Here is a 19597-nt window from a genome sequence, read left to right as displayed (position 1 = left end):
GGCAGGCTGGCTAGGCCCACCCACCACCCACCCACCCCCTCATAGCTGCACCTCCTCCACCCTGGGCCTTGAGCCCTCGACACCCACCCCTGCTCTCGGGCAGGTCCCAGCGCCAGGCCTAGCCCCAGGCCGGTGGTGACCCCAACTTACATCCAGCGAAGGCTCCGGCATGTCGGATGCTCCCTGTGCTCCGGCCTGACCCTCTAAGGCTGAGGAGGGGTTAAAGGTCAGGTCGCTGTGTGGATGGTTGCTGGGAGCGGCCTGTGGCGGTTGCCGGGGAGGCTGGGAAGGAGGAGGAGGAGCCCCACTGTGATGTAATGGAGGCCCTGACTGGCTGCTGGGGTGTGGGACGTGCAAACCTTGTTGTATGGAGGGATGGGGCTGGTCAGAACTGCCAGCGTGTGGCATCTGTGGAGGAGGAGAGAGCAGGAGAAAAGAAATGTGAGGTGACGAGGTACAGCAACGAGATGCCTGGAGAAATGAAAACCAAACAAAACCAGGAAAATAACAAACCCCCAAAACAAAGCCACCCCCTTACAAAGCTCAATGCTTTTTGTTGTCGTTGTCGTTTTGCGGAGAAACAAACAAAAAAAGTCCTCCCCCGAGGCTGCCAGTCAGGGAGGCTGTGGAGAGGGAGGCGGGGCCGGGGCCTCTGAGGCCATGTGGGGGCCGGGAGGGAGGTGGCCCGGAGCTCTGGGACAAGCAGACACTGAGAGCATGGTCCAGGCCCCCCGCAAGCCCCTCTGCCTCTGTAGCCCGGACACCATCACCACAATGAACAGGAAGGGCAGAATGGAGAAGCAAATGGGCATGTTTCCAAGGAGTGGGGAGGCGGGGAGGGTGACGCTGGCAGCGTGGTACGGCACACCCCTTCCCCCCACCCCTGCTCGCTGCCCCCCGAGGGCCAGGGGCAGCGGAGAGCAGACACGGACAGACAGCATGGGCAGGCGTGCAGCTCAGGAAGGGGTCTGCGTCCCACAACGGGCCCTGGCCGGGGGGGAGGGGGGGCGATGCTGGACACAGAGGCACCTTCCAAGGGCCCGAGGTGGCAGCGGCTGGCCCCTTGGGACCAGCCCTGCCCGCTGCCCAGGGTGGGGCAGAAGTGAGCCCCGAGTCAAAGGGGCAGAGCAGGGCTTCTCCGCATTGCCGGACCCTTCCTGTTGGCCACCCACCTAGGCAGCTGTAGGCCGCGTCCCCGGGTGCCGAGGAAGGCAGGCACCTCTGTGCCTTGCTGGGCGCTAGGGCTCACAGAGGAGGTGCCCCGGTGAGGCAGGAAGTGCTTCTCTAACAGATCCACTAGAGGCCCGTGCTCTCCTGTGTGCACGTGGACTGAAACACCAGGGCTGTGGCCGGGCAGGGGGCCTTATGGTGTATGACATCGAAACTTCCCTGCTGGTCTGGGTGCTATCCCAAGCAGCCTCCCTTCAGAGCTCAGATCTTGGAGCACAAGTCCACACTCTCAGCCCACAGCCAGTGCCCCAGCAGGTCCCCCAACCGCACTCACACGATGCTAGCCAAGGGGAGCCTGACCCGCCAGGCTGCCGGTGAGCAAACGTCTCCTTGGTCTTTTTATACCTTCCTACCCATCCCATCTTCCAGGCCATGCACACATTTCGTTTTTCCTTCGTGGGTTTCGAAACAGCAGCCTGATCTCCAGACCCTAGTACCTCTTCCTGTTTCTCCTAAAGCTGCTCCCAGGCCTTGCTGGGAGCCTCTGCTCAGTCCAGCCAGCCCCAGGCAGCACAGGGCCCCTTCCATCCCGGGACCGACTGTACGACTGTGGGACGGTGTGGGGGGGGGATGCACACGAGGCGGGAAGGACCAGGAGAGGCTGGAAGGATGGCCACCATGACTGTCAGTAAGAGGCCAGCTTGTGACTCCCACCCATGCCCGTGGGTGCCCCACAGTGCCCATTCTGGGGGGCAGGGAGTGGCTCCACACTCCTGGAGCAGCCCAGCCCAGCCCAGGCAGACAGTCTCTAGATCTGCTGACAACGGCTGTCCCCCTCAGGCCCAGAGGGACGCTCTGAGACCTGCTGATACACCGGTCACCTCTCCTGCAAGGAAGAGTCCTTCAGTGACCCAGCACCTGACGGGAGCCTCTCTGCCAGTGTCCTCGCACGTGGGCATCCAGCTGGTGCTCAGCCAGGGCCAGGCTGCCCTGGCGTGGGGAAGTTTATCCGTGACTGTACTATCCCTCTTCGCAGCTGTACTTCTGGGTCGCCGTCTAGCGAAAGCCCAGAAATAGGGAAGGACGGTGCATATCTAGGGAGCACCCCTGGGCGGCGGGGGTGGTGGTGGGGGGGCAGGCTGTGAAGTCAACTCACAGGCTTAGGGCCCTCTGAAAAGACCCCAGGTGGCAGGGCTCAGAAAGTAAGCGACATCCTGCTGCCATTGTCCAGTGCTGGGACCTCTGTGTGTGACAGGTGAGCGTGTGTGGGGTGTGATCTGGGTGACTCCTGGGCATGGACTGCTGAGGAAACGGGGAGCTGGGAGAGAGGCCCCCAGAAGTCAGAAGCTCCACGAGGCAGAAAGGAACTTGAGAAAATGTGGCTGAAGCCCCGTGACAGCAGCTATGTCTGACTTGGCATTCTGGAGTTCCATAGGAAAGATGCTGCAGTGTCCCTCTCCCAGAAGCCTTCCGGTTAACAGCCACTCTTGCTGAGAATCGGGTGGCTCGGGACGGGACAGCTTCTGGCAGAGCCAACCCCGTGTGGATCACAGTGCGATCCCAAGGCCCTTCCTCCCAGGCCACATGGGGGAAGATGGGGGGCCTGCAGCCTGGCCTTCCGGTGCAGGCCCGCCCAACCCCACTGCCGGGCCCTCTGCGACTGCCCCTCCTCCTGAGGGGAGAGACCAGGGACAGACAGAACGACTGAGGCCTGACTTCAGCCCTCAGGCCCCGGTTTCCCCAAACACCCCAACCGTGCTGTCCCCATCCGAGCGCTGCCAGAACCTTCGCTCCGTGGGCACAAGGCCAGTGTCTGTCTTGCTCACACCGGGTACAAAACCTGGCCCAGAGCAAAGGCTCGGGAAATGTGTGCTAAGTCAAACAGAGCCACGCAGTACTCACTGGAAGAGGACCTGGGGTGGCCAGGCCTCTTACCACTGTTAGGTGTGTTAATAGGTGACACGGGACGGGGCGTGAATATTCTGAGGCTGAGCAGGCGGTGGCGATATGCAGAAGACTCAGACCCCTGGGGAGCAGGTGCCTAGGTGTGAGACAAAATTCTAGACAGCCGGGGCTACGGTAGGTCAGCATCTGAGTGTACATGTCAGGGAGAGAGGCTGGTGGCGGTGGTGTGTGTGGGGGTGTGGTGGGCATGTGTGGGAAGTGGGCGTGTGTACGTGCAGTGTGTGTGCAGACAGGAGCCTGCAGCTTCCCCCATCTGAGAATCCAACGTCCTAGGTGAAACCAACATCCTTGGCCAAGTCCAGGGACACCGACTCAGTCTCGGTCAGGCCTCTCACTTCCTTCTGAGCCCCCAGACCCAATTGGCAGTCTTCCCCTTTGCCTGGGAGGGAGCTAGGCAAACATCAGAAAGGTCCTTGGGGGAAGCCCTCTGCTCCCAGCCGCCCCACGCGGAGGAGGGGGGTGAAGGGGGAGGTAGGGAGGTCAGGACGATGAAGAGGTACTCACAGTTTCCTGCATGGGGTGACTGAGGGGTTTCTCGAGGGCGGCCATGTTGTTGGGCATGTCCGGGGGGTGGGAGAGCTGGGGCGGCCCGTGCATGAAGTCGTTCATGGACGTCCCGCCAGGGTTTCCGTGGGGGAAGTCAAAGTTTCCATGGCCCTGGTAGTTGTTGCCTGGGGAGAAAACAAGATGGCACCGGGGCAGTGTCACCCAGAGGGAAGGCAGCCATGGGGTGGGGGGAGTGGGGGGACACGGAGTATGTAAGTTAAGATGTGACTCCTGTCCTGGCTCCTGTGGCCTTAGACGGAGCAGCAATACAGCCTCCTCTGGTGGGCCTCAGCACCCCAGGACCTGAGCTGTTTTACAGTTACGAGCAGGAACAGAGTGTGAGCAAGAGGTAGGCCAGGCTCCTGAGGGCAGGGGAAGATGATGCCCCAGTCTGAGCCTTCCTCAGGATCTGCTGCGCTAGACCCCAAGACCTGTTTCCTCACTGTCCCCCACATGGCTGCACGTAGGTCAGTGGGAAGACCGCAGCCCAGAGTGGGAGATTAGGATTTCAGGTCCACAAAGAGAGCTGCACCAGCCTCGAGGTGACACCATTGGAAGCCAGCTGTCTGGCCTCCCTGGCCCTTGCTCCCTCCCCAACATGGCCATGGAGAAGGATCAGAGGACCAGCATACTGGAAGGCTGTGGGATCCTGCTATGTGGGTTAACCTCTCCGGGCCTCTAATCATCCAGGAGCCTGGATCCTGCAGGGAGCTGCCATTGCCAGTGTTTAAGGGGGCTGGGTACTTTCTAGGAACCCAGGGCAGTACAGCATAGCTTGGTCTGGACAGCAGGGAGAGTGAGAGGGCAGGGATGGTGAATTTGGTGGCCAGAGACCCCTGGAACTCTGTGCCTGGAAGGATGGGAGCATTTCAGGGACCGTGACAATACAGATCTCACAGAGAAACACGGAAGGGCTGGGGGAAGGGCCAAGAACTCCAAGTGGGAGTGTTCTGTTAGTGCCCCCAGCAAAGCAGGTTCCAAAGAAGGCAAGGAGCTGTCCCCTGGACTCCAGGAGGCAGAGCCCACTTCTCAGCAGGGTGCTGACCCATAGGGCTGGACGGAACCAGGTGGCGAAGGAGACACGATGGCATTGAATGGGCCACCATACCCCCAAGTCCAGTGACATGGGTTGTGTTTTGGGGTGTATGTTGCCTCTACCTCTTCACACCACAATCCCCCTGCACCTGTCACGTGAGCCCAGAGACCCTGTACCCCTGCTGGGACTCCTCTCTCCCACCTCATCCAACGTCACCCACCTTGGTTGCTGTAATCGTTGGAGTTGGCGCCCCCCGGTGGAGGCGGGAGTGGGTAGGGGGATGGGCCAGGGCCCAGGGCTGCAATCATTTCCATGACGTTGGGCATGATCATCTGGCTGGGACTCATGGTCTTGAACCGCTTGGAGGGGATGCCATCTGGGTCATCTTTAATGTGCAGGTCTGACTTGATGGGGACTGGCCGCCAGCTGCACGTGGGGTCGATGGTGACCTCTTCAAACTCGGAGCTGGTGGGGAGCAAGGGGGCAGAGCTGAGGTCACGCGGTACCAGGCCTGGGATACAAGGGCTTCTAGCCCAGGCAGACACTGAACTGTCCCTGCCTAGGCCCCTGTCCCCATCCTTGCCATGCTCTGCCATATGACAGGGGTGTGAGGGATTTTTACATCTGTTTGAGAGACGGGGAGGGTGAGGTGAGGAAAATCAAGTGGCTGGACACAGGACAGCTGGCCCCAAGGCCTCCCGCCCAGGAAGTGGCTGTCCGGGGCACTGTCTTGTTCTGGCTGAGCTTAGTCCTTTCTAGAAAGTTCATTCGCCCCCAGATAGAAAAGTTCCTGAGGTAGAGTCACAGAGGTGAGAGCTTGGGTTGGCGAATGGTCTGCAGCTGGGGACAGGGTGGGGTATCAGGAATGTCCCCATCTGGCCTCCTCCAATCCAGGTGGGCATTCCCCCGCCCTCTCCATGTGCCCCGAGCTGGGGGGGTACCCACTTACTGTTGGATGGCGTTCAGGATGCCCCACATGTACTGATCCACCTCCAGGCCCTCAAGCAGAGCCGTTTTACTAGAAAAAAAGAGAAGGGGGCTTAGCCTTTGCTCTTGGAGCCTAGGGACTAGCGCATAGCGCACCCCTCCCCACCATGTCAAAGACTCTGCTTCTGCCACGGGTTACTACTGGAGGCAGTGACAGGAGAGCACAGCCTTGTGACAACTTGACACAAGAAGACTGCATGCGGCCCCTGTGCGCTGAGCTCCTCTGCCGTGTCTGGGTTCTCTGTTTGGCTCCTAGGGCAGGAGGAGGTGCTAGACCCCAGACGGCAGGCCCAGATGGAGGCCAGTGAGGAAGGTCCCGCCGGGGTAGGTGTTACTCACTTGCACACAGGACACCGCCAGGTCCCTCTCTCACAATTCAGCTGCAGGTACGACTCCAGGTCAAAGCACTGCAGAGGCCGGGAGACAGACAGACAGACAGACAGATGAGAGGACGCGTAGGTGCAAGTGCCATGGTCTCTGGGACCCTTGTGAAGATCTCCCAGCAGGGAGGGAGCGGGGGGCGGGGAGACGGGGGCTGGGTTGTGGGGGCCGGCGATCATGAAGCCTTTCCCCTGCTCACATGGCTAGCCGGCCACGTTGAATCCCTGCATGGCTCACTTCTCACACCACCCTTGTGCCCCATGGCCCCTCGCCTGTGTCCTCTCAGAAGGCTTCCTGGCTCACCCAACAGCGTGTCTCCACAGACCCTGACCCATGACGGCCTGGCTTCCCCGTCAGCCCAGCCCCGGCTCCGAGAACACATCCAGTCGAGTTCATCAGTACGTGTTGATGCCCACAACGTTCTCCCCGAGGGAAGCTCCTGCCCCACCACGAAGCCCTCCAGACCTGCTGTGTGGAGGGAGGGGCCGAGGCTTCACCTGGCTTGGCCCCCCAGCCTCTGCAGGAATGGCCGCTCCCCCTCTTCTGGGACTTCTTCCTGAGCAGCCCCCACCCAGGGCATCCCACCCATCCAGGCTGCCCACATTTGCACAGTGCTCTATTAGAGCAACCCAGGCCACGACAGTCACTCATTCCACGGCCACTTCCTGAACACCTGCTTGGGGCCAGGCCCCAGGACACAGCAGTGATCAGGCAGAGGTGTCCCTGCCCTGGGGCTCCAGGCCAGCTGTGGCCGTATGTGCAGGACTTGCAGCTGGCTTCTGACAACTGTCAGGACTGGGACTGTCCAAATCGGTTCTGGGGTCCCCTGGGAACCTAGCCCTGAGCATGCAGAGAAGATGCTCACTCAAAGGATGGACGGAGGCCGGAGGGAGTGAATACAACCGGCTGCTGATGGCCGCCGAGTCCTCTGGGGACCAGAAACAGGCCCTGCTGCCAGCCCTCTCGCCCCCGCCTGCCCCTCACCATCCCAGCCAGACGCCAGCCATCCTGCTCCTGCTCGAGCTGCACCTGCCAGGACCACTCACCTGGACGTGCTTGCAGTCGTGACCTCGAGCAGGCAGCTGGATGCGCCGGAATGTGATGGGGCACTTCAGAGACACCTTGATGGCTGTCTGCTCCACGCCATCCTCTCCGTTGAGGGTCGTGTTGCCTGACGAGGCAGCCACGCTGCTGAAATTCCGCTTGACTGTGGGGCAGGAGGCACAGGTGGCTGAGGAGGACGGGGCCACCCTGCACATATCACACTCCCTCGTGTGGCTAAAACACACCCTGCTTCTCCACCGCCCCCCGGACACTGGGAGGTCCTGGGAATAACTAGCGCACCCAGGCCTGGTCACAGGGGAGCTCGGCCCGCCGGGTGCCCTGGGCCACCCAGCTCTCTGGGACGGCAGCCCCCACGTGCGACGTGTGGAACACGTGTGTCCCTGGAGCAGCCATGTCAGCTCCCCAGTCTCTGAGGAACAGACCCTGCCTTCACCAGCACGGGGGACTTTCTACGGCACTTACAGAAACACGGTCTGGCCCTTCCCACTGATTTTCTGGGTCAGTGGAGAGCCCTTCAGGCGCTCCCGTGCTCACTTCTACAAGGGTGGAGATGGGAACAGACAAGCGCCGGGCGGGGACGGAGGGCTCAGGAGGTGATGTGGAGAAGCAAGTCGAGCGGAGAGGCAGCGGTGCACTGCCCTGCATACTGCCCCTGAGTCATCACCTGGGTGCCTCCTCCAAAGGAGGGGACTCTGAGCCAAGACCCTGTCTCTAGTTTATACATGAGCTGTTGAGGTGGGGAGGCCGGTCCAGAATCCACCCCTGGGTGAAGATCCACTTTGTCCAGTTCCTAGAAGTGATCTTCTAGGTGATCACCTCCTCCAGGAAGCTTGCCTGGCCTGTCTACACCACGGTGTGTGGTTTTAATTTGCCTCACATCCTGTGCTGCGAGCCAGCGCTTCCATGTGAGGCAGGCCTCACAGCCCATGCTCATCTGATCACCCCCACGGCTCCAGAAGGAGGGACATGAGCTGGGGGGGCGGTGGGGACTGGTGCCAAGGAACGCTCGGGCCCCGGGGTGTGTGCATGGAGCCAAAGGCCGGTCCCGGTTCTCATTCCCTGCGCCCCCGCACTCACTTTTCGTGATACAGTGCTCCGCGGGCAGGAGGCGTTTCTTGAGGAGGCCTTGCAGCACGGAGCGCACGGAGGGCCGGTGGACCAGCTGCAGCACGAAGAGGTGGGACTGCCAAGGAAAAGCGTACTCAGTCCCCACCCCAAGGCCCCAAGGCCCCCACGGCTGGCCCCACTTGTGCCCAGAGGCCCCTGGAGGCCAAGCACAGGAAAGGGCCCATGATCCACAGTGATGCCACTCTAGAAGAGGGTCTCCTGAGGCCCAGGATGTGTCCTGGGACTTGTGAGCCTGGGGACCCGGGCAACGGTCACCACTTGGGGGACCGTTACCTGGGCTCTACGCTGACTCGGATGTTGAAAACCTCCTGGCATGAGTTATGGGACACCAGGCATGAGGACTGGAGTGGGCCTCACTTCCTAACCTTGCCTGGCACGGCTCCATATCATGTGTTCTCCACCTTTCCTGCCAGAGGGGGTCACCCCTGTCTTCACTCCTCCAGGAAGCCTTCCAGGACTGCACACCCCCACAAGCTCCTACAGGTTCCTCATTCTGACAGCATTCCCCATCCTGTGACTTCTGTCTCTCTGCTCATAAGGGCAGGATCAGTCATTTTCCTTCCCGTATGTCCCCCACCGAGGCCAGCAGAGCAGGACAGGCAGGCAATCTATTTCCCCACAGGTCCCTGGGCAAGCCCTGTGTGCCAGGCCCGGATCTCTGGGAGGACAGGAGTGTGGCTCAGATGTGGATCCAGAGCAGGTCACGGATCGGGGGGACACACACAGTTATTCCACAGCCCTGGGGCAACGTCTGTGAAGACATGTTTCTGCAAGACCACTGCCGTGGCTGCGGGGATGAGGACAGAGACCCGCAGTCAAGGCTGCAGGCCAGAGGGGGACTCAGCCCCCCCACGCCAGCCCCACCCGCACACTCACGCAGCAGCAGGCCGTGACGGTGATCTGGATGGTGTTGCGGCCCGGCTGGCACACGTGCTTGAGGTGCAGGGGCTTGTGGGAGGTCTTGTTGTCCCCGCGCTCGATGGTGAGGGGCGTGGCGTTCACGCTGACCTGCACCGAGGCCGGCCAGTTGGTGTTCATCTGCCGGTCCTCGTGGTGGTAGCACTTGAACTGCAGCTCCAGGTCGGACCTGAGGGGGTGCGGTGAGGCTCAGCTGGCTCTGCCCGGGGCCTCGGTGACGCCTGGCCACCTCGCCACAGCCCGAGTCCCTCAGGGCCACGCGTCCTCCGCTGGCACCACCGCCTTCGCCTCCCCGGGCTCTCCTCTCCCACTTTGGATGCTCCCCCTGCCCACATCCCCAGTCCAAACCCACCGCCACAGCCCAGAGTCCCCTGCACTGTTCACTCCAGCCACACCCCACAGCTCTGCTGGTCTCCTCCTGACTGCTCCCCGTAGCCCCTCTATCCTGTGCCCCAAGGATGGAGACAGAGGAAAGAAACGGACAGACAGTAATGTGACAAGACCAGCTAGGGGACTGATTATGTCCAAACCAGACTCCAGTTGGGAGCAGCACCCAGGTCAGCCGGCTCAGTGTGGTCAAGGCATCGAGTGAGCTGTGCGTGCGCACGTATGTGCCCAGGGCAGACCCGTCTCGTGCCTTTTAGGTGCTCACTGGGCAGCTAAAGGTTGCAAGTGTGAGTCCTGCCTGAGGAGGAAGGGCCGAGGGTGGAGACACCAGTGGGTCCCGGCATTCAAGAGAACTGGGTCTGAGTCCCAGCTCTGCCGCTTGCTGTGAGAAGCCCTGCAAGCTAATCAGCTTCTCTGGTCTCACTGCCAATGGCACAAGCATTGCCCACTGACAAGATCCAGGTAGTGACGTCATGTGTGGAAGGCACAGAACACAGGGCCTGGCCTGGCCAGCCACCTCCAGACCTTGTACTCGAGTGTGTCTGGACGTCTGAGCAGCTGCCTGGCTCGGCGGCCAGCCCCTCGCAACCTGTCGGACTTGCTGGTTCCGCCCAAGCCAGCCCCATCCCTCTGTGTCCCCGCTCTAGCCACAGCAAACCATGTTCAAGTTCCTCTTGCCAACTCAGGGCCTCTGCGTTGAATACTGCCTTATTGGCCTTTGGGTCTGAGCTAGCCACCTTTTCCTCTGGGAGGTCGTCCCCGGTCAGTCTCTCAGGACCAGGGTGAGTGACAGCTCTTCCCTGCTCTTAGGCCACCATACCTGCCGAGGCCTGTGACATCCCCCAAACCTTGCAGAGAGCAGGGCCCAATCAATGATGCTGAACGGGTGAAGGTGGCAGGCAGATGCTGCTATGATCTGTTCACGGCAATGCCTGGGCTAGGGAGGTCACCACCGGGGGCTTCCTCCCCCTGGCTTGAGCCTGTGCCCCCCGCCATGACACTCACCTCCACATCAGGGTCTGGTGGACTGTGGGCCGCAGGTGAAAGACGTGGTTGCTGACAGCCAGGTTGTGCTCCAGGCGGAAGGGCTCCAGCACCACGCCGTCCCGCACGGGGAACGTGAGCCGCAGCTCGTCATTGTGGTTGGCTGGGTGGGGAAGGAGCTGGATGAGCCCCGCGCCTGTGGCCGCACGGGCACACAGAAACATGGGCTCCAGGGCTGTGGGTGGAGCTCGCTCGCCCATGCAACACGCACCCTTAACTGCACGCTCACGGGGCCACACAGGCGTGTGTGTAAACAGGGCCACAGAAGCTGGCCTCTTTGCCTGCGTGCACACCAGGGAGCCTGTTGCTTCTGTCAGTCCACCCGACCCTATCCTGACCACCCCTGAGTCCCGTGTCCCACTCACCCTGGCTCTACTTCCCCTCTTATGCCCACCTACTCCCCACTCTGGAAGCGCCAGGCTTCTCCGCCCAGCCCCTCTCCACAGCTGGGAGCCGCTTTTCCTTCCAGCCTCCAGCTGCTCAGGAAGGTGATGAGGACTGTTGGCAGCACAGCCCTACCCCAAATTTCCCTTCTGGGTGGGGCTTATCTGCTTTCAAGCCCTCCTGCCCTTGCCACACACCCAGCCCCCACAGGCAGTCCAACTTCCAAGCCCCCTGGCTCCTGGCCCACTGCAGGGCCCTGGATGGAGCTGGCTAGACAGAGGGAAGAGGTGGGGCTGGCCAGACAGAGGGAGGAGGTGGGGCTGGCCAGACAGAGGGAGGAGGTGGGGCTGGCCAGACAGAGGGAGGAGGTGGGGCACTCACCTGGGGGTGGTGGCAGAGCGCTCATATTTGGCTTGATGTCAGGCGGGAAGGGTGGTTTAACGTCTTGGCTGGGGGACAGGTACGGGGGGATGCTGCTCCCGGGGGTCATGGGGGGCGTGGGGTTCCCTGGAACAGGTGAGTGGGGGTAATTTGCCACAGGAACCGGCCTAGGAGGCTGGGGGGAAAGAGAAACCACACATAGGTTATGGGGTCACAGGGATAGGAGGGACTATGTCTGTGGACATACACCCCACCCACCCCACAGTCCTGGGACTATGGTTCCTGGTCCCTCAAGGGAAGAGAGCCCTCCCCCACCCCTCAGGACATACGTCTATCCTGGTCAGCACTAAGGCCTCTGTCTCAATTGGAAGACAGGTGGGCCTAGGAAGGGCCTTCCCACCCTTCACTTGGGTCACAGCACTGCAGTGCTAGGCAGGTGCAGGGTCCCCTGCCCACTTGACAAACAGGGACATAGACTCAGGGTAGGGGGGACTAGTCTAATGCAATCTCAGGAGGAGAGAAGAGCTGGGGTGAAGCCCAGGTCTCTGGTTGCCTACATAATGACTCTAGACCATACCCTCCAACCCCCCCCAGCTCAGGGGGTCCCCAGATGGAGTTGGGCCTGTAGCATCCTGGGCAATTGGCACCCCAGGAGCCCCTCACCCTTCTGGCCCCAGTCCTTATGCATCCCTGGCCCACCTGCCTGGACCTGTGGATTCCGTCTGGGCATTACTGTGTCCCAGAGCTGACGACCCGGGAATGCACCCTGATCCATGGGCCCGGGGACGGCATGGCCCCTTAGACACACAGGTGCACGGGGCTTAGAGCTAGGATGAAAACTGGAACATACCCTATTGACGTTCCCCTGGCTGTAGTTACTGTAGCTGCTTCCCGAGAAGGTGTTGTTTTGTCCATTAAATTGCTCTGGCTGTTAAAACAAGATAAACAACGTGATGAACGTGGAAGGCAGAAAAGCTACCAGAAGCCTGCTTTCTTTCCTGATGTGAAAATTGGCCAGCGGTACCATACAGGGGATGCTGGTGAGGCCCATCCAGTGCTGGGGATGCTGGTGAGGCCCATCCAGTGCTGGGGTGCAGAGCGGGACAGGGGTGGAGCAGGTCACCCGCGGGGACAGCATTTCCTCTCTCTTTCCATAGCTAGTGATACAGCATGAGTTTACAAAAAAAAAACCCAGAAACACCTAGTGTGTTAAAGCTGGAGCAGCGAAGGTGGTCATGTAAGTCAGCATGAATTCTCGCCAAATATACGTAAAAGTGTTTCTAGAGCAGGCTTCACTCCTGAGATGTACTTTACAATAATCCCAAAGAAGGAAAAAGCGAGGGACATTTGGGTGGCTCAGTCGGTTAAGCGTCCGGCTCTTGATTTTGGCTCATGTCATGACCTCACAGTTCCTGAGTTCAAGCCCCCGTTTGGGCTCTAAGCTGATAGCGTGGAGCCTGCTTGGGATTCTCTGGCTCCTTCTCTCTGTGCCCTGCTTCTGTTCCCTCCCTCTTTCTCAAAATAAACATTAAAAAAAAAAAAAAAAAAGAGGGAGGAAAAAGCTATGTACCTGAAAATACCTGTGATACTGTTACTTCCAAAGTGAAAAATCAGAAACAACCCAAATATCCAATAAAAAGTGAATAAAATAGGGTGTGGTTATGTATCCGCAGAATGTTAAACATCCTTAAAAGAATAAAAACCATGGAGACTTTGTAGCAGTAAGTGACACGCTTGTGATTTCACGTCAAGTGAAAGAAACAGATTCAAAATTATAGCCTTAGTAAGTCTCAGAACAGGCTGATGCCCATGTGCGTGTAGCGAAACAAGGTTTAGAACTAATATTAATATATCTAGGTGGACGCTTTTTCCTTTAAAAAAAATGTATTTTTTTTAATTATTATCCCGTGTGCTGTAAATAGTGAAAGGAGAGGACAAAACCCTTGTCTGAGCCCGTGAGAACAGGAACGGACATTTTGGTCGCTGCACACATGGCTCTGAGGACAAGATGACACATCCTGGAAGTCTCTGCCTGCCCCCTGGTGCCTCAGGGGAACACAGAGCCAAGAGGACACGGGTGGGGGTGGGGAGGGAGGAAGGGGCCTGTGGGGTGGTAGAACTCACCTTGTAATACTGCCCCATGTTGACCGTGGGGGGTGGGTACTGCCCCGTGCTCGGCTGGCTGGGCATCCTTTGCCCGGGGTAGTTGGGAGAGGTGAGCGGCCGTGGGGGGTTGGGGGTAGGGTACTGGCCTGGCTGGGTGGGGAACTGGCTGTTTGGTCCATATTGCTGGTTTCCATAGTTGGGCTGTGGCGGCAAAGGAGAGGAGAAGGTGTGTCAGTGTCGTGGGGCCAAGCTACTCACCAGACGGCCACCTCACCTCTGTCCTTGCTGTTTTCCACTGGCAAACTGCCCCCTCCCCCACCCGGAGAGAGGAGGCTGAACCAGATGATGTCTGAGGCCCTTGCTGCTCTGAGACACTAGGTTCTGGCTGTGCGGCTGGAGGCCCCCTCACCGTGAAGATGTCTTCTCCAAGTACCCTGCTCCCCGAACCGAGGGCACTTTCAGAGCCTCTCATTCCTGCCATCGTGAGGGGGCCCTATTCCAAAGCCCCCTTTGTGCCTCTCCTAGTACTTGGTACGTGACGGGGGAAGGCAGACAACAGGATGTGCTTCCAGAGAGGGGACTCCCTCGACCCTGCAATCTGAGGCTGAATCTGGGAGGCACCGTCCCCAGAGCCCGCACTGAAGAGAACGCACAGCCACTCCATTCTGGGCCATGTTGCAGGGGTGGGGAGAAGCCGCCTTGTGGAGGTTCCAGACAACCCTTCTCAAGACAGGCAACTGAGAGAGAAGACAGCTCCAGGGAGGGGCAGGACCACTGTCCTCGGAGATCTACAACGTGACACATGACACGCTGATGTCCACCTCGTAGCTGCCTTCCCCCTCTGTAAGATTAAGTGACCCTCAGGGGCCACCTGCCGCCCAGACACTCCAGGCCATCACGTCCTGTGGAGTCGCTGGTTCCCTCTCCCTTGTCTTTTGAAGCTCCTGGTTTAGTAACTGTCTCTCTTGCCTCCAGGCTCAGAGGTCCCAGCTGTGTCCCGGAATCTGGTAGACAGTGGACCCTCCATAAATCCTCGCTCAACAAGTGAAAGCAGGATCTGAAGGTAAGCGGTGGAGGAGGGAGGTGTCCACGCCAGTGTCAGAGAATCTGCCACTCACACTGCTGGGACACGGTGGCTGCTCTGCATGACAGTGGGGTTCCCGTCACGTCACCGGAGGAGGAACGCAGGTGGGGGCTGGGGCCTTCCCACCAGACTGCAGAGGAGGAGTCCTGTGTGGCACGGGGCAGTCTGGCACCTGCCCCTGGCCCAACGTGCCAACAGCTCAAAGGTTCTAGAAGCATGCCGCTGCGAGGGAAGGCCTGCCTTCCCAGGCAGCGTCAGGCCACGTGACTACCCGGCGTCACAGCCTGGAGCCAGGCGTTTTGTAGCCGGGGAGCATCAGCATTCTATGAAGAGGATGATTTAGTAAACATAAATGAAGGCCTCTGGCGGGCCCTGGGCAGCGCAGCACAGGGCAGGCACAGACGGATGTCAGAGCAACGACTGGGAATTCCTTTCCCGATCTCCCTTCCTGCCATCACCTCCTTGGGGGCCTGCAGCCCTGAGTCTGGGTCTGCACATGCATCTCTAGCCCGGCCAGCAGGGACGCTGGGAGTGTGAGCACAGAAGGGGCGAGAGAGGGCCCAGAGCTCATGTCGGGGGCAGTATGTGGGAGACGGAGGCCAGCGGCTTGAGACCCCAGCACAAGGACAGCCAGGGCCTTGACAGCCACGGTCCTTCTCTGGCTGGTACCTCCCTGCACCCGTGCCCACCCAGGAGTGTCTGGGTGTTTGAGGAGGTCCCTGACCTCTCCCTTAACTGGATTCAGGACGCCTCCAACAATGGCCAAGCCCGAGCCAGGGTGAATACTGAGGGAATCACAGAGACCTTTGAGGAACTTAAGGTTAGACTCTAAACCCACTTGCAAGCCCGAGCTGAAGGCCACAGTTCTGAGACAAGTAGGGGGAAGCAGGTCTGAGAACAGGCAGCAAGCAGACAGCTGCCAGGAAATTGCTCAGCAGGGAGCCTCGCCTAGGTAAGGAATCGAGGCAGGCTCCCTGAGGAGCGTGGGCGCTGGGCTAGGATTCTAGGGGCCCTGTGTCTTTTGCTCCTGAGCTAAATCCTTACCCAGATAGGCCACTTGCTGCCAACTTGTTTTCCCGTTGCTCACGGAAGGCCCTATGACACCCCCTCCAGGAAGTCCTCCTTCTCTGACCTCAAGCTGAATTCCATACACCCCACCGTGCATCACTGCCTTATGGGTTCTTGCTTAGACCTTCTCTTTCCTGCTGAGGTCTCGCTTCCCAGAGGACAGGTGTGGGTTTTACTTCCCTAAATCTTCACCGCCCCCTTGGCCGAGCTGGCTGGGCAGCCAATTAGGCAATGTTCCTCCCGAAAGAGCAGCTGACAGTTGATGGAGAAGAGCCCTAAGAAGCACACTGTCTGCCTTCCAATCACTTCTCCGACGTGCACAGGCATTAGATATGTACAGGGTTTTGTCTCCTCTCTCGCTCTTGGAAGTGAGAAGCCCTCATGCGGATGTGAGGAATGTGGACTCTAGGAGGTTTCGCTCCTTACTCAAGTCACCCAGTAGCCAGTCGGCAGCTGCAGCTGTCCGTGCCTGCCCGGGGCCAAGAGCCCTGGGTACAGCCCCTCATTCAAATCTTCCAAGCAGCCCCAGGAGGTGGGCTGGACCGTCACCATCTTTTATAGGTGAAAAACCAAGACTCAAGAAGGGACACGGCTTGATCAAGGACTTCCAGCTGGGAAATGGCAGAGCTGGTCTTAAACCCTGGAGCCCGAATCCTCAGTCCTTAGGCTTGGCCTTTTGGTCCAGATTTTGTCCAGGTCAGTTCGTACCCTTTCCAAAGTACTGCCCACAGTCCCTGTGTTTTCAAGCCCCAGGTTTCCCCCCTACCCCTCCCCACCCCCAGCTCCCACCATGAACGCCACCTGCCTGCTGTCACACTCACCTCTCCCGGGTATGGCCTCTTTATGCTTTGAATAGGCAGGGACTGGGGCCGGGGCCCCGGGTAGGTCTGCTGGGGCATCCGCTGCCCATGGGTGCCAAAGGGGCTGATGCCGGGCGGCCGGGGCTGGTTCATCCCCATGGGAGGGCCGCTCATCCCCGAGGGTGTCATGCCAGCCGCCATGCTTGCGGGGTTCATGCTGCCCCCCATGGAGGCAGGCCCCCGCGGCCCGGGCTGGTTCATGAATTGGCTGTTATACGCCTGGGTGGGACCCATCTGGAAAGAGGAACAGACCTTCAACGGGAGAAGAAGAAAAAAAAAAAGAATAAAATGCCACATGCATTGAAAGTGCAGGGAGGGAAGGGTGGGGGAGGTGGGAGGCTCTGGGTTGGGGGGCACTTTCCTGTGTGGCTGCAGCTGGTGACCAGGCCCCAAGGGAATCTCTGGCCTCCTGGGCTCACCGCTGCCCTCTGCAGGCCACACGGGAAAGATGCAGCCCAAGGGTGTTATGGGGTGGGGGCGCAGTCACTCCAGAGAGCAGGCAGCATTTCCAGGGAGGCAGGCAGGGAACGGGAAGAAGGTGCAGAGGTGGGGAGGGGCGTGGAAGGATGGGGGGGGGATGAGGATGGAGGCAGGAGCCCCTTTCCTGGAAGCCCTGGCCCCGCCCTTGGCCAATGGAGACACACCCTCCATCGGCAATCTGAGGCAGTCCCAGCTGTGCCCATCCTACGGTCCCCACCTCCTGTCCCCTGTCCTGCACTCCTGCGGGGAACCCCCTCGCCTCACATGCCACCCGTCCTGAAGGTCAGGGGAGCAGAACTGGGACCAGGGCTCAACCCCCAGATGGGATGACAAGGAGTATATGGTCTTCAGAGGCCACCACGGGGATAGACTGGTGACAAGACATTTTAGACATGGAGTCCACTCTTTGGCGAGCAGCAGCCCAGAGGGCACTGAGGTACCTCCTTCCCCATTCTCAGACACGCACGAGCCACAAACCCACGCGGAACAAACACAAACCCCCCTCCCCCGCCACACCCACGTCCTGACACACACCTTTCCACGTGCCTCCAAGAAAGCCCAAACACACCCCGACCCCATCAGCTTTCCCAGCACCCAGGGCACTGACACCCCAGGCCTGACTCCCGGGGCTGCCTGCCTTGCTGAGCGGGCCGAGGCTTGACTGGGACTGGTGGGGCCCTTACCGGTCCGTACTGGTTTATATCCTTGTTCTGCGTCTCCTGCAAGGCTGCCACAGTGGCCGTGGCCGTGGCCGTGGCTGTGGCCGCCGCCGCCGCCACTGCAGCTGCCGCGGCAGCAGCCGCCGGCTGAGTGAAGTCAGCAGGCGGCCTGGTGTGCGGAGGGATGCCCATGCCTGCGGGGGCGTTAGGACCCCCGGGGTAGCTACAAGCGAGAAGAAGGGAAGACTTAGATACCGCCTGAATCTACAGATGAACCGCGGTAAGCCCTGGGCTGGGAGGGAGAAGAGGGGTCATTCCCAGCCCTCCCGCCCCCAGCTCAGAGACAGGGGAGGTGTTTAGACTCAGAACCCAAAGGGGCGCGGGGCCTCCTGTGGGCTGGCAGCCCTTCATGTCACTTGGTGACCGGCAAGCCGCCCGTGTCGGTGCCGGGCGGCACGGACTCTCGCGGCCGCTAGAGGGCCGCGGAGAGGGGTGAAGCCCGAGAGGTGGTCTTGGACAGTACGGGATGGCCGAGGAGGAATGGGCTGCCTCTGCCTGCCCCCCACATCCCTGCAGCATCTTCCTGGGGTTCTGTGCACCTTCCTCCCTTCCTCTTGACCCTGGTGATTCTTGACCTTATGCATCTCTGCCTCCACAACCGGCAGGGCGGTGACCTGCCTGACCTGCGTGAAGCAGCTCTCCCCCCGCTGCTGGGGCCGCCCTCTCCGTGGGTCCCAGCATATACAGACACCAGGCACAAGGGTCACTCTGAGGCCCAAGCACACGGTCCCATCACCACGGGTCTGACGGCAGGTGCTGTAGTGTCTGACCCACAGATCGGCCTCAAAATGGGGAATGATGTGCCAGGAAGCACGGTGCTGGCATTTAAACTGGAATCTTCCTCCTGGGTGGAAGGCTGCTCACCTGGCCCCGAAGCCCCCGCTGCCGGGGTAGTTGGGCCGGCCGTACATGCTCTGCTGGATGTAGGGCTGAGCGGGCCCGGCCTTGGCCGAGAACTGTTGCTGCTGCCCAGCAAACTGGGGGGAGTTGAGGCCGGGGTTGCTGGTGGTCATGCCCGATGCCATAGGGTTGCCGCCTGGATTCATGGGGTTGTTGGCATTGGCCATAGGGTTCCCGAGGACCTGTGGGCAGAGAGTGGTTGTCACTCAAGCGGTACCCCAGGCGGCATGGGGAGGAAGAAGGAGACATGGGGGGGGGGGGTTGCGATGGTGAAAGAGGGAGAACAGAGAGAAAGGAGGAGAAAAGTGGAGGCATGAATTGTTCCCAGAGCATATGAATGCTTCGAAGGGGTAATGCAGCCTGGAAGCAGGCAGCACAGAAGAGGAGAGCCTCAGCCTGTGATCGAGTGAGGCAGGGCTGGTCCTGCCCCTGGTGCCAGGTGGAAGGCACTGGACTTCTCAGCCCTCCCCCTGCCAAGGGTCCTGGATGCCCGGAGGGTCGGGCCACACAGAGGCCTTGGGATGCTGCTCCGTGAGGGTGAAGAGAGCCCATCTGCCAGCTCCGGAGGGTGGCGGGATGCTGGCCGAGGGACTCCTGTGCCCCGAGACTGCAGGGAGGCCCAGTGGTGCCCTCCCAGGCGGCAAACAGCCCGGAGCCTTCCGCATGGCCATGGCAGAGGCTGGGCCGGCGGGAGAGGAAGGAGTGGAGGAAAGAGGAAGGGGCGAGAGCAGGAGGCAGGTTTGGCCAGGCGTGTGGGGAGGGGTTTGTCACAAGCTGAAAGCTCACCATTTTGCTAAAATCTAACCCAGGTTACCCAGTGTCAAAGACCCCAGACACTGGGGCCCTGAGGCCAGTAACAGCCAGGAAGTTCTCCCATTTATCCAACCAAAGTAAACGTGGGCTGGGGAAGAACTGGCTCTCCGTCAGATGAGACTCATTCCCCAGGAAGGGCCCCAGACCGGGGACGGTGTGTAGGGGCCAGCTGCCA

At 60.3% G+C, this 19597-nt stretch overlaps 1 protein-coding gene across 7 annotated transcripts in view; it reads right to left on the bottom strand.

Moving 5' to 3' along the window:
- ZMIZ1 (zinc finger MIZ-type containing 1) overlaps nucleotides 1-19597 on the bottom strand; it is a 231956-nt gene that overhangs the window by 3407 nt on the left and 208952 nt on the right. For 5 of the 7 annotated variants that reach the window (XM_086680109.1, XM_086680110.1, XM_086680111.1 and 2 more), the window contains 15 exons: nucleotides 18574-18791; nucleotides 17674-17872; nucleotides 16472-16762; nucleotides 13517-13699; nucleotides 12243-12320; nucleotides 11393-11567; nucleotides 10589-10730; nucleotides 9155-9365; nucleotides 8228-8333; nucleotides 7132-7292; nucleotides 6044-6111; nucleotides 5667-5735; nucleotides 4938-5182; nucleotides 3640-3806; nucleotides 151-408 (listed from right to left, as the gene is read on the bottom strand). In XM_086680109.1, the coding sequence (XP_086536235.1) occupies nucleotides 151-408; nucleotides 3640-3806; nucleotides 4938-5182; nucleotides 5667-5735; nucleotides 6044-6111; nucleotides 7132-7292; nucleotides 8228-8333; nucleotides 9155-9365; nucleotides 10589-10730; nucleotides 11393-11567; nucleotides 12243-12320; nucleotides 13517-13699; nucleotides 16472-16762; nucleotides 17674-17872; nucleotides 18574-18791 (2571 nt within the window). The remainder of the gene's footprint in view (nucleotides 1-150; nucleotides 409-3639; nucleotides 3807-4937; nucleotides 5183-5666; nucleotides 5736-6043; nucleotides 6112-7131; nucleotides 7293-8227; nucleotides 8334-9154; nucleotides 9366-10588; nucleotides 10731-11392; nucleotides 11568-12242; nucleotides 12321-13516; nucleotides 13700-16471; nucleotides 16763-17673; nucleotides 17873-18573; nucleotides 18792-19597) is intronic. The other 2 variants (XM_086680112.1, XM_086680113.1) reach the window with 2 other exon arrangements.

This window comes from Puma concolor, chromosome D2, assembly GCF_028749965.1.
Source record: "Puma concolor isolate L17-30 chromosome D2, mPumCon1.1.hap2, whole genome shotgun sequence".
Lineage (NCBI taxonomy): Eukaryota > Metazoa > Chordata > Mammalia > Carnivora > Felidae > Puma > Puma concolor.
The sequence above is the reverse complement of the archived record's forward strand: the minus strand, read 5'-3'. Positions and strand labels throughout refer to the sequence as shown.